Source organism: Chlorocebus sabaeus, chromosome 24 (genome assembly GCF_047675955.1).
Source record: "Chlorocebus sabaeus isolate Y175 chromosome 24, mChlSab1.0.hap1, whole genome shotgun sequence".
In the NCBI taxonomy this organism is placed as follows: domain Eukaryota; kingdom Metazoa; phylum Chordata; class Mammalia; order Primates; family Cercopithecidae; genus Chlorocebus; species Chlorocebus sabaeus.
In genome coordinates, this window is record NC_132927.1 from 28,904,050 (window position 1) to 28,917,494 (window position 13,445).

At 38.1% G+C, this 13,445-nt stretch overlaps 1 protein-coding gene across 3 annotated transcripts in view; it reads right to left on the bottom strand.

Annotated features, from left to right (window-relative positions):
• TXNDC16 (thioredoxin domain containing 16) overlaps positions 1–13,445 on the bottom strand; it is a 126,244-nt gene that overhangs the window by 53,125 nt on the left and 59,674 nt on the right. For all 3 annotated transcript variants that reach the window (XM_007986702.3, XM_007986701.3, XM_073010994.1), the window contains exons 15-16: positions 2,085–2,253; positions 1,609–1,745 (exon numbers count right to left, since the gene is read on the bottom strand). In XM_007986702.3, the coding sequence (XP_007984893.2) occupies positions 1,609–1,745; positions 2,085–2,253 (306 nt within the window). The remainder of the gene's footprint in view (positions 1–1,608; positions 1,746–2,084; positions 2,254–13,445) is intronic.

A 13,445-nucleotide genomic window follows, 5' to 3' on the forward strand; every position in this document is an offset into this window, starting at 1 on the left:
TAGATTAAAAAAATTTTAAATGTGATACATAAAATTATCATTAAACAAAGCTAAAGAACAAATAACAAACTGAGGGAAAATAACTGGAACAAAATGACAAAAGCTTAATATCCTTAATGTACAAAGGTCTCATACCAATTCATTAGACAAACAGTAAAACCCCATTTAAAAAAATGAGTGGGCAAGCACAGTGGCTCATGCCTTACTACCAGCACTTTGGAAGGCCAAGGTAGGAAGACTGCTTGAGCCCAGGAGTTTGAGAGCAGCCTGGGCAACACAGGGAGATCTCGTCTTTACAAAAAATTTAAAAATTAGTGAGCATGGTGGCACATGTCTATAATCCTAGCTACTCAGGAGGCTGAGGTGGGAGGATCACTTAAGCCCAGGAGGTTGAGGCTGCAGTGAGCTGTGATTGTGCCACTGCACCCCAACTTGGGCAATAGGGAGAGACCCTGTCTCAAAAAAAAACCAATGAGTAATGTATACAACTTACAATTTACAGAAGGCATAGTTATTCTACTGGGAATCTAAACTCATTATATAGTCTAAAATCCATACAAAGCCTCAAAAATATTCTTCATATACGGAAGGAAAAAAAAAAAGAAAACAGTACAAATACTGTTTGTAAACAGTTAAAAAAGGCCAGGTGTGGTGGCTCACATCTGTAATCCCAACACTTTGGCAGGCCAAGGTGCGTGGATAGCTTGAGCTCAGAAGTTAAAGACCAGCCTGGGCAACATGGTGAAATCCCGTCTCTAAAAAAACACAAAAAATTAGCCAGGCATGGTGGCACATGTCTGTGGTCCCAGCTACTCAGGAGGTTGAGGTGGGAGGATTGCTTGAGCCCTGGAAGCGGAGGGTGCAGTGAGCTGAGATCACGCCATTGCACTCCAGCCTAGGTGCCAGAGCAAGACCTTGTCTCAAAAAAAAAAAAAAAAAAAAAAATTTAAATACATTTTGATATATATATATTCACCAAATATTATGCAGCCATAACGTTCATGAAGAATATCAATACATCACTGTAATGTTAAATAGAAACAGGTTTCTGGCTGGGCACGGTGGCTCATGCCTGTAATTCCACCACTCTGGGAGGCCAAGGCAGGCAGATCACGAGGTCAAGAAATCGAGACCATCCTGGCCAACATGGTGAAACCCCGTCTCTACTAAAAACACAAAAATTAGCTGGGCATAGTGGTGCACAACTGTAGTCCCAGCTACTCGGGAGGCTGAGGCAGGAAAATCACTTGAACCCAGAAGGCAGAGGTCGCAGTGAGCCGAGATCACGCCACTGCACACCAGCTTGGTGACAGAGCAAGACTCCGTTTCAAAAAAAAAAACAAGATTCTAACCTAGATACACAGCTTTAGCCCAATTATGTTAAAACATACATAAATATGCAATATGTAGGTACACAGAAAAAAGATGGAAGAAATTACAACAAAATTTAACATTGTCTTTGAATAATCAGCTTACAGTATTTTATTTTTCTTCAAACTTCTCCATAATTTTGAAATTCTCTATAATTTAAAAAGATATTCTTAAAAAATAAAACTAGCAAGCAATGATATACTGTACTGTATAATTTAAAAGCTCAGCTCTACTTACCTGTTGTCATGGTTGGACTAAATAGTCCCAGTACTGACACACTAGAATAGGAGATCAGGTCTTTATATAATTCCCCACTTAAATATTCTTCTGCTTCTTGAATCGATGTTATATTCACTGGATATGAAATCCTATTGCTGGATAAATATATAGCTATATTAAAAATTAATTTTTAAAGATATTTTCAGTTTGTAAAAAAAAAGCATACTAAACATAGCAAACAATATATTACATAGGATAAATATCTTACAAAATATAGAAAATTAAATATTATTCTTAAAGAAAATCAGACTCATTAAACAAAATTACTGTCTCCCCAAAAGTGACGAAATGTACATAGACTCTCATGAATATTTATTTTGTGATCTCAATTCTAGTATCCTCCTTAACCTATTTAAAGTGTTAGCAAAGTCTGAGAATTAGAACTTCTAAAGACCTAAACATTTAAAGATCTTATAATGAAGCTGAATACTTACAGCTGGATAAATTTTAGGAGATCTTTGGTACCTAACATTCCAGCGTAAGATACTGGGTTCTCCCCTTTCTTGTACATCTTTACAATAGGAAATTCAGTAACATTTTGCTTAGTACATACATCAGACCAATCTGCACAGTTTATTCTAGTAAGAAGCATAGTAGATGTGCCTAAATAAAAGGAAAATGCACATTTGTAATTACTAATTGTAGAAAATGCATTTGCTTAGGATTTTCAATATTTTTCTATACCATTCTTATTTTAACCTCTCAGCATGAAACACTCCTGCTTAAACACTCTCTTGCCTTGATCTTTGCAACACCATCCCCTATTGGCCTTTTCCCTTCCTTTCCAGTTTCTCCTCTTTGTTCCCTTTTGTAGGCTCTTCAGCCAGTAGAGTTGGGAGTCCTTCAAGGCTCAGCTTAAGCTGCCTTCTCTTGTTTTTCTTCACTGTCTTCCTACACAACCTCAATAACCACAGATAATCTAATGAATCCTGTATTTATGTCTTTGGCCCAAACTCCTTGTAGTTCCAAAAGACCCATGTATCCTTACTATATTCTGTTTTCCTTTGAATGGAAACCTCCTCAAACTCAACAAGTCTAAAACCATATATGGTTTCTTTTCTGTGTTTGTTGGTAAATGTTGCTGCTCTTGTGCAACTCAAAAACACAAAGCTTCATCTTTCATACCTCCCCATTCCCAAGTCCTTCATGCCTATTAATTAATCAGCATGTTCTTTCAATTTTACCACCTAAATTTTTAGTATCTCTAATTACTGTCCATTTCTCTTCACTGCCACTACTCAAGTTGTTGTATCTCCTGGATAACTACAATAGGCTTCTAATTCATCTCCTTGAATTCAGTGTCTCTACACTAATACTAGAGATATCTTTTCAAAACTCAAATCTGTTTTGGTACCAGCTTACCCCCACCAACCTTTGCAGAGTTTAAATCCTTCTCACCATGTACAACTTCAAGGAAGCCTTCTCTGACACACTGATCTACATCAGGTTCCCTTGACATATGCTATTATAGAACCATGCTCCTTTCCTTATCTCCTTATGTAATTATATACTATTCATTATCTGATTAATGTGTCTCTACCAAGACAACTCTGTGAGAGCAGGGACTGTGTCTGTTTATTTATCACTGATTTTCCAGCACCTGCAGCACCTTAAATATGCATGTGAATAAATGACATATGTGAAACTCACATAGGACTTCAGACACCTAACCTGTCTAAATATTATAATTTCTTTTCAGCCTAAGAAAACACATAGTAGAATCTCAAACAGAAATTCCTACTTGCTCTATAATAAAACGTGTAAAGTTATCTAAAATATTATAAATCGCTGTGTGGAAAGAGATCCAATGCTAAATAAAATAAGCACCATACAACTCAAAAGAATAAATTCTAATAAAAAATAAAATTTAGTATCATACTAGATCAAAGAAGGAATCTTTGTGTATCAATTTAGAATATAGTCTAAATGTAACTTAATATGATTAACATTGTGAATGTGATATTTTAATATTTTATCACCAAATTTTTTTAATTTTAATTTTAAATTTTTTTTTTTTTTTTGAGACAGAGTCTCACTCTGTAGCCCAGGCTGGAGCAATCTCGGCTCACTGCAAGCTCTGCCTCCCAGGTTCACGCCATTCTCCTGCCTCAGCCTCCCAAGTAGCTGAGACTACAGGTGCCCAGCACCATGCCCAGCTAATTTTTTCTATTTTTTAGTAGAGATGGGATTTCACCTAGGATGGTCCTGATCTCCTGGCCTCGTGATCTGCCTGCCTCAGCCTTCCAAAGTGCTGGGATTACAGGCATGAGCCATGGCGCCCGGCCGTTGTCTTATTCACCACTATATACCCACTGCCTAGCACAGTGTCTATTACACAGTATGTACCCAGTAAAAATGTGTAAAATGTACATTGATATTTCTTCACAAATTTTAAATTCTTACATTAAAGGATATTAATACTTGAATTTTGTATGAGCATATAAACAAATATAAATCCTTATTTCTTCCCAAATCAGACCTGCTAAGTTAATTCCTATCAAAGTTCTCTTATCCTTGTTTTAATCATTTTGATACAGGAGTTAAGAAGAAATCACTTAGGCAGATAGCAAGGGTATGGGAGTCCTCGGTAAGGTTTTTCTTTTTAATGAAAAGCAGCCCCAAATCTTTTTCTAACAAAGAGCAGCCTGCAAGCTGGAAGTTTGCACGTACTGGCAGGAACTAAGGACTAGACGTTTTCAACATGCCTGCCCGGTCTTCCCTTCTCTGCCAGGCATGTGTCCCATAAGGAGCAGACAAGATGGCCCCAGACAACTGGAAAGCCCATTTGTATAAGATTAAGGTGAGTCGACCAGACTTTCCTGTGCCACTGTGTAAACATCATACCTGACTGAACCAATTTATGAGCCCTATGTAAATCAGACATCACCTTCTAAAACTGGACTATAAAACTCGACACATTCGCTGCCAGCCAGTCCTTTCCGCTTGGAGACCCCTTCCTCTATAGAGGAAGCTGTTTCTCTTTCTCTTTTCTCTATTATAAACTGCTCCTAAACTCCTTGTGTGTGTCCGTTTCCTAAATTTTCATGGTGCATGACAACAAACCCCAGGGTATATACCCCAGACAACACAGCTGCTTCAATTTCATCAATAAACATCTGGTGATGCTTGTTTGTACAAAGTGCCATGTTATATATTTTGCCACCCAAGTATGGAATATAGTGCTCTTCCAGCTGCAGTGCTTTCCTTTCAAAAAGCATCCTCAGTATGTCTACTACTGCTAAAAATGTGATTATTCCTTTGTCCCTACAGTTGAAATGGAAAATTTTGATGTTATTTTTAAAACCAGAAAAGTAATACTGATACATATCATTAAAAGTTATACTGAAGTTATCAATTTAAAAGTTTTATTTTTATTCCTGTAAAATGGTTCCAATATTTATTCATGTTTCAATTAAAATAGTCTAATATTCTAAGATGCCTATAGTATTACATCCCATATACTTTATCAATGCAGTAATATCAAATAGGTTCCTAATTTAAAGGAAAAAACAGATTATTTTTGATACAGGTATTATGTAAGTATAAAATTTTGACATTTGCTGCCACCTTGTGACAGAGTAAAAAACATTCTTCATTGTCTTGGACTAAGAGATACAAATGGCTTTTTCCCACAAAGTCAGATCTGTCAGAAAGACAGATGATAGAACTAAATGCCCAAGGTATTATTATATTTTCCTAATTTATAAAGTTATAGTGTAGGCTTCAACATAAACACAAAATATTGTAATTACCTATGCAATGCATTTCTACATTAAGTTCCCTGAACTTCCAAAATAATCCATTCTGATATCTGATTACCAAAAACAATTGTTATTTATAAAGAACATAGTGAATGAAAAGGAAAACAAGTCCTGGGTTGCTTATCTACTTTTTTATTCTACAAACACATACAACTCTGAGCCCTTGCATTAAGAAGACTGGTAATCTCTTTATTTGGTCATTAATAGAAAAGAATGCAAGGAAATCTTTTTCCATTTTCATCTTGTGTCTAATTAAATGGGGTGGAGAGAGGGATAATTAATCATATTCTTGAGGAATATTATCCAATCACTACTTCATTATGATTTATATTTTCTTCTTCATTGCTTTTCTTCTAAGTATTTGCCAATAAGGCTAGAGAATCTAAAGGAAGAAAACTTAAATTTGTCTGTAGATTGCAACTTTGCCTTGCATAAAGGAAAATATGAAATCAAGTAAGAGGATTTGCTTCTTTAAAAAATGATTAGAGGCTGGGCGCAGTGGCTCATGCCTATAATCCCAGCACTCTGGGAGGCCAAGGCAGGTAGGTTACTTGAGGTCAGCAGTTTGAGACCAGCCTGGACCCTGTTGCTACTAAAAATACAAAAATTAGCCAAGCATGGTGGTGCACACCTGTAATCCCAGCTACTTGGGAGGCTGAGGCAGAAGAATCACTTGAACCCAGGAGGTGGAGGTTGCAGTGAGCTGAGATCACACCGTTGTACTCCAGCCTGGGCAACAAGAGCAAAACTCCATCTCAAAAAAAGGTTACAGTCTGTGTCTACAGACTTAATTATCTCTTCACTCAGTAATAATCAAAAGTTGGATCAAATGTGGTTGGGTAATAAAAGGAATGGGGACAGACAGAACAGCGTGTGGAGGCTCGCATCATGAACTTTTGCTCCAAAACTGCAGCAATACATAAGGAGAGCCAAGAGAACTGACAGACCCTCTGAGGGAAGTGATTGCACCTGCAGGACCTGGGAGACACCCCAAATACTGTGAGTACTCAAACTGTGGAAGTGGGAAAGGCAGATCGTCCACCCCGAACACACACTCCCATGGGGGAACCTAAAGGTCTAGATTACGGGAGAAGATTCTGACCTTACCTGGAGCTGAGTCAATTTAGAGAGCAGAACAAAAGCGAAATACACGGATAGAGGAAGCAGCAGGAAAATCCCTGTGGGCTCGCTGGGTGCCCTACCAAACCATCTGCGCCTCACCTCATAAGGGGTCCTTGAGGAGGGCTACTGGAGGCACTCAGAAAAGGCCACAGGCAAAAAGAAACCTCCAGCTGAACTTTGTAACAATTTGAACCAATCGAAAAGTCTCCTGGCCAGAACTCGGGGGAGGGCATGAATCCAGTGTGCAGACACCACAGGTTGGGGAAGAAAAAAAGCCCTACTTATTTTCGCAGCTGGAAGGCAGGTAGCCTAGGGCAGGTTCTCAGCCCTATTCACCCACTGCCTGCAAACAGACTTGGTGCTTTTGAGTGGGGGCACAGTGGAAGTGAGACTGGCCCTTTGGGTTGTATGGGAGCTGGGTGAGGCCTGTGACTGCTTTCCTCCACTTCCCTGACAACCTGCATGACACAGCAAAGACAGCCATAATCCTCCGAGGAACATAACTCCATTGACCTGGGAACCTCACCCTCATCCCCCACAGCAGACGCAACAAGACCTGCCCAAGTAGAGTCTGAGCTCAGGCATGCCTAGCCCTGCCCCCATCTAATGGTCTCCTACCCACCCTGGTAACTGAAGACAAAGGGCATATACTCTTGGGAGTTATAGGGCCCTGCTCACTGCCTGTTCCTCCCAACACCAATGCACTTTCGAGCCAATGCTCTCTTGAAAGTGCCACCTCCCAGCAGGAGGTAAATCGGCACAAAAATAGTGCATTAATCAACCAAAGCTAAGGACCCTCGCAGAGTCCATTTTGCCCTTCTGACACCTCCACTGGAACAGGTGCCAGTATCCATGGCTGAGAGACCCACAGATGGTTCACATCACAGGACTCTGTGTAGACAACCCCAAGTACCAGCCTGGAGCCTAGTAGAGTTGCTGGGTGGCTAGATCCAGAAGACAGATAACAATCAGTATAGCTCGGCTCTCAGGAAGCCATATCCCTAGGAAAAGGGAAAGAGTACTGCATCCAGGGAACACCCTGTGGGACAAAAGGAACTGAACAACAGCTTTGAGCCCTAGATCTTCCCTCTAACAGAGCCTACCCAAATGAGAAGGAACCAGAAACCAACTCTGGTGATATGACAAAACAAGATTCTTCAACTCATCCCCCAAAAAATCACACTAGCTCTCCATCAAGGGATCCAAACCAAGAAGAAATCCCTGATCTACCTGAAAGAGAATTCAGAAGCTTAGTTACTCAGCTAATCAGGGAGGTGCCAGAGAAAGGCAAAGCCCAATGTAAGGACATGGAAAAAAATTATACAAGAAGGAAGAAATATTCAATGAAATAGATAGCATAAATAAAAATCAATTAAACCTTCAGGAAACAATAGACACACTTACAGAAATGCAAAATGCTCTGGAAAGTCTCAGCAATAGAATCAAACAAGCAGAAGAAAGAACTTCAGAGCTCGAAGACAAGGTTTTCGAATTAACCCAATGCAACAAAGACAAAGAAAAAAATAAGAAAATATGAACCAAGCCTCCAAGAAGTTTGGGATTATGTTAAACAACCAAACCTGAATAATCAGCATTCTTGAGAAAGAAGAGAAATCTATTTGGAAAATATATTTGGGGGAATAATCAAGGAAAACTTCCCCAGCCTTGCTAGAGAATTAGGCATCCAAGTATGAGAAGCCCAAAAAACACCTGGGAAATTCATCACAAAAAGATCAATGCCTAGGCACACTGTCATCAGGTTATCTAAAGTTAAGACAAATGAAAGAATCTTAAGAGCTGTGATGCAAAACACCAGGTAACATATAAAGGAAAACCTATCAGATTAACAGCAGATTTCTCAGCAGAAACTCTACAAGCTAAAAGGGATTGGGATCCTATCTTCAGCCTCTTCAAACAAAACAATTAGCAGCCAAGAATTTTGTACCCACCAAAACTAAGCTTCCTAAGTGAAGGAAAGATACAGTATTTTTCAGACAAACAAACGCTGAGAGAATTCGTCACTACCAAGCCAGTACTACAAGAACTGCTAAAAGGAGCTCTAGATCTTGAAACAAACCCTGGAAACACATCAAAAAAGAACCTCTTTAAAGCATAAATCTCACATGACCTACAAAACAAACACAATTTTTAAAAAAGGTATACAGGCAACAAATAGCATGATGAATGGAATGGTATCTCACATCTCAATACTAACACTGAATGTAAATGGCCTAAAGTAGCTCCACTTAAAACACACAGAATTGCAGAATGGATAAGAATTCACCAACCAACTATCTGCTACCTTCAAGAGACACACCTAACACCTAAAGACTCACATAAACTTAAGGTAAAGGGATGGAAAAAGACCTTCCATGCAAATGGACACCAAAAGTGAGTAGGGGTAGCTATTCTTGTATCAGACAAAACAAACTTTAAAGCAACAGCAGTTATAAAAAAGACAAAAAGGGTCATTATGTAATGATAAAAGGACTTGTCCAACAGGAAAATATCACAATCCTAAATATATATGCACCTAACATTGGAGCACCTAAATTTATAAAACAATTACTAACAGACCTATGAAATGAGATAGATAGCAATGTAATAATAGTGGGAGACTACAATAGTCCACTGACAGCACTAGACAGGTCATCAAGACAGAAGGTCAACAAAGAAACAATGGCTTTAAAGTATACCCTGGACTTAACAGGTATTTACAGAACATTCTACCCAACAACCACAGAATACACTTTCTATTCAACAGTGCATGGAACTTTCTCCAAGATAGACCATATGATAGAGGCCACAAAATGAGCCTCAATAAATTCAAGAAAATTGAAATCATATTAAGTACTCTCTCAGACCACAGTGGAATAAAACTGGAAATCAACTCCAAAAGGAACCTTCAAAAACATGCAAATACATGGAAATTAAATAACTTGCTCCTGAATGATCACTGGGTCAAAAATGAAATCATGATGGAAATTTAAAAATTCTTCAAACTGAATGACAATAGTGACACAACCTATCAAAACTTCTGGGATACAGTAAAGGCAGTGCTAAGAGGAAAGTTCATAGCCCTACTGCTTACATCAAAGTCTGAAAGAGCACAGACAGACAATCTAAGGTCACACCTCAAGGAATTAGAGAAACAAGAACAAACCAAGTCCGAACCCAGCAGAAGAAAGGAAATAACCAAGATCAGGGCAGAACTAAATGAAATTGAAATAACAACAACAAAAATACAAAAGATAAATGAAACAAAAAGCTGGTTCTTTGCAAAGAAAAATAAAACTGATAGACCATTAGCAGGATTAACCAAGAAAAGAAAAGAGGAAATCCAAATAAGCTCTATTAGAAACGAAATGGGAGATATCACACTGACACCACAGAAATACGAAAGATAATTCAGAACACCTTTATGGGCATAAACTGGAAAACCTAGAAGAGATGGATAAATTCCTGGAAAGATACAACCCGCCTAGCTTAAATCAGGAAGAATTAGCTACTCTGAACAGTCCAATAACAACCAGTGAAATTGAAATGGTAACAAAATTACCAACAAAAAAAAAGTCCAGGACAAGACAGATTCATGGCAGAATCCTACCAGACATTCAAAGAAGAATTGGTAACAATCCTACTGACACTATTCCACAAGATAGAGGAAAAGGGAACCCTCGCGAAATCATTCTATGACACCAGTATCACCCTAATACCAAAACCAGGAAAAGACACAGCCAAAAAAGAAAACTACAGACCAATATCCCTGATGAACATAGATGCTATAATCCTCAACAACGCACTAGCTAACTGAATCCAACAACATATCAAAAAGATAATCCACCATGATCAAGTAGGTTTCATACCAGGGATGCAGGGATAATTAAAATACACAAGTCAATAAATGCGATACACCACATAAAAAGAATCAAAAACAAAAATCACATGATCATCTCAACAGATGCAGAAAAAGCATTCGATAAAATCCAGCATTCCTCTATGATTAAAACTCAGCAAAACTGGCATATGAGACACATACCTCAATGTAATAAAAGCCATCTATAACAAACCCACAGCCAACATAATACTGAATGGGGAAAAATTGAAAGCATTCCCTCTGAGAACTGGAACAAGACAAGGATGCCCACTCTCACCACTCCTCTTTACCACAGTACCAGAAGTCCTAGCCAGAGCACTCAAACAAGAGAAAGAAATAAAGGCATCCAGATTGGTAAAGAAGTCAAACTGCTGCTGTTCGGTGATGATATGACTGTTTATCTAGAAAACCCTAAAGACTCATCCAGAAAGTTCCTAGAAGTGATAAAAGAATTCAGCAAAGTTTCCAGATACAGAATCAACGTACACAAATCAATAGCTCTTCTATACACCAACAGCGACCAAGCTGAGAATCAAGTCTAGAATTCAACCTCTTTTACAATAGCTGCAAAAAAAACAAAACAAACAAACAAACAAACAAACAAACAAAAAACTTAGGAATATACCTAACCAGGAGGTGAAAGACCTCTACAGAGAAAACTACAAAACACTGCTGGAAGAAATCGTGGATGACACAAACATATGGAAACACATCTCATGTTCATGGATGGGTAGAATCAGTATTGTGAAAATGACCATACTGTCAAAAGCAATCTACAAATTCAACACAATTCCCATCAAAATACCACCATCATTCTTCACAGAACTAGAAAAAACAATCCTAAAATTCATATGGAACCAAAAGAGAGCCCACATACCCAAAGTAAGACTAAGCAAAAAGAACAAATCTGGAGGCATCACATTACCTATTTCAAACGATAAGGTCAGAGTCACCAAAACAGCGTGGTACTGGCATAAAAATTGGCACATAGACCAACGGAACAAAACAGAGAACTAAGAAATAAACCCTAATACTTACAGCCAACAGATCTTCAACAAAGCAAACAAAAATATAAAGTGGGGAAAGACACCCTCTTCAACAAATGGTGCTGAGATAATTGGCAAGCCACATGTAGGAGAATGAAACAGGATCCTCACCTCTCACCTTATACAAAATCAACTCAAGGTAGATCAAAGGCTTAAATCTAAGACCTGAAACTATAAAAATTCTATAAAAAAAGAAGACAACATTGGAAAAACCCTTCCAGACGTTAGCTTAGACAGGAGTTTCATGACCAAGGACCCAAAAACAAATCCAATAAAAATAAAGATAAATAGCTGAGACTTAATTAAATGAAAGAGCTTTTGCACAGCAAAAGGAACAGTCAGCAGAGTAAACAGACAACTCACAGAATAGGAGAAGATCTTCACAATCTATACATCTGACAAAAAACTAATATCCAGAATCTACAATGAACTCAAACAAATGAGCAAGAAGAAAAAAAAACTCCCATCAAAAAGTAGGCTAAGGACATGAACAGAAACAGTTACAAAAGAAGATATGCAAATGGCCAATAAACATGAAAAAATGCTCAACATCACCAACGATCAGGGAAATGCAATTCAAAACCACAATGCAATACCATCTTATTCCTGCAAGAATGGCCATAATAAAAAAAATTTTTTAAAATAGATGTTGGCATGGATGTGATGAACAGGGAACTCTTCAACACTGCTGGTGGGAATGTAAACTAATACAACCACTATGGAAAACAGTGTGGAGATTCCTTAAAGAACTAAAAGGAACTTGATCCAGCAATCCCACTACTGGTTACCCAGGGGAAAATAAGTCACTATGTGAAAAAGATACTGGTACACATATTTATAGCAGCACAATTTGCAACTGTAAAAACATGGAACCAACCCAAATGCTCATCAATCAACGAGTGGACAAAGAAACTGTGGTGTACATGTATACAATGGAATACTACTCAGCCATAAAAAGGAATGAATTAACGGCATTTGCAGTAACTGGGATGAGACTGGAGACGATTATTCTAACTCAGGAATGGAAAACCAAACATCACATGTTCTCACTCATATTTGGGAGCTAAGCTATGAGGATGCAAAGGCATAAGAAAGACAAAATGGACTGTGGGGACTCAAGGGGAAAGGGTGGGAAGGGGGTAAGGAATAAAAGGTCACAAATTGGGTGCAGCACAGTGTATACTGCTCAGGTGATGAGTGCACCAATCTCTCACAAATCACCACCAAAGAACTTACTCAAGTAACCAAACATCACCTGTTCCCCAATAATCTATGCAAATAAAAAAATAATAATTTAAAAAAAGGAATGATACACTTAGGTTTGAGTATCTGGAATCAATTTCTTGAGTTTTCAAAAGCGTCAATGTATAGATAAGTTGTACATCAGTACACAGTTTCCATTAAATGAAACAAATTTATGAAACTCTATTATTCATTTATTCAACTATTAAAAATCAGATATTCTGCAATGTAAGGCAATATGCCAAGCCCAGTAAGCTGATATAAGGCATACTGCCTAACCATAAGGAACTTACATTAAGCACACCTAATCCATTATTACCTCTCTAACAGGCCTCCCTCTTTTTCCCTATGTCTTTGCTGAGATGGTAGCACAGATATTTTCAGTTAAAGTCCATTCCTTGGATCTTTATTTGCCCACTATTAAATCAGGTTTCATAGGATAGTTAACATAAAAAGATCCTGGATATTAAAAAGCATTCCATCCATGAGGAGTAAACTATACAGTTTCAAGAACACAGGGATCTTTGATCTCTCATTAGACTATGAGACTGGGTCTTGAATCTGTCAAATTTTTATCTCCAGTATTTAACTGGAGTAACTGGCACAGAAAAGGCACTCATAAATGCTTGCTGAATGACTGACTTGAACCAAAAAGGTTGTTGGATTAACTGTGTAGCCACAAGTACTTAATACATAGGCTCTCTATGTTCTACTAAAGACAGTTCTATGAAGACAAATCAAAGTGAA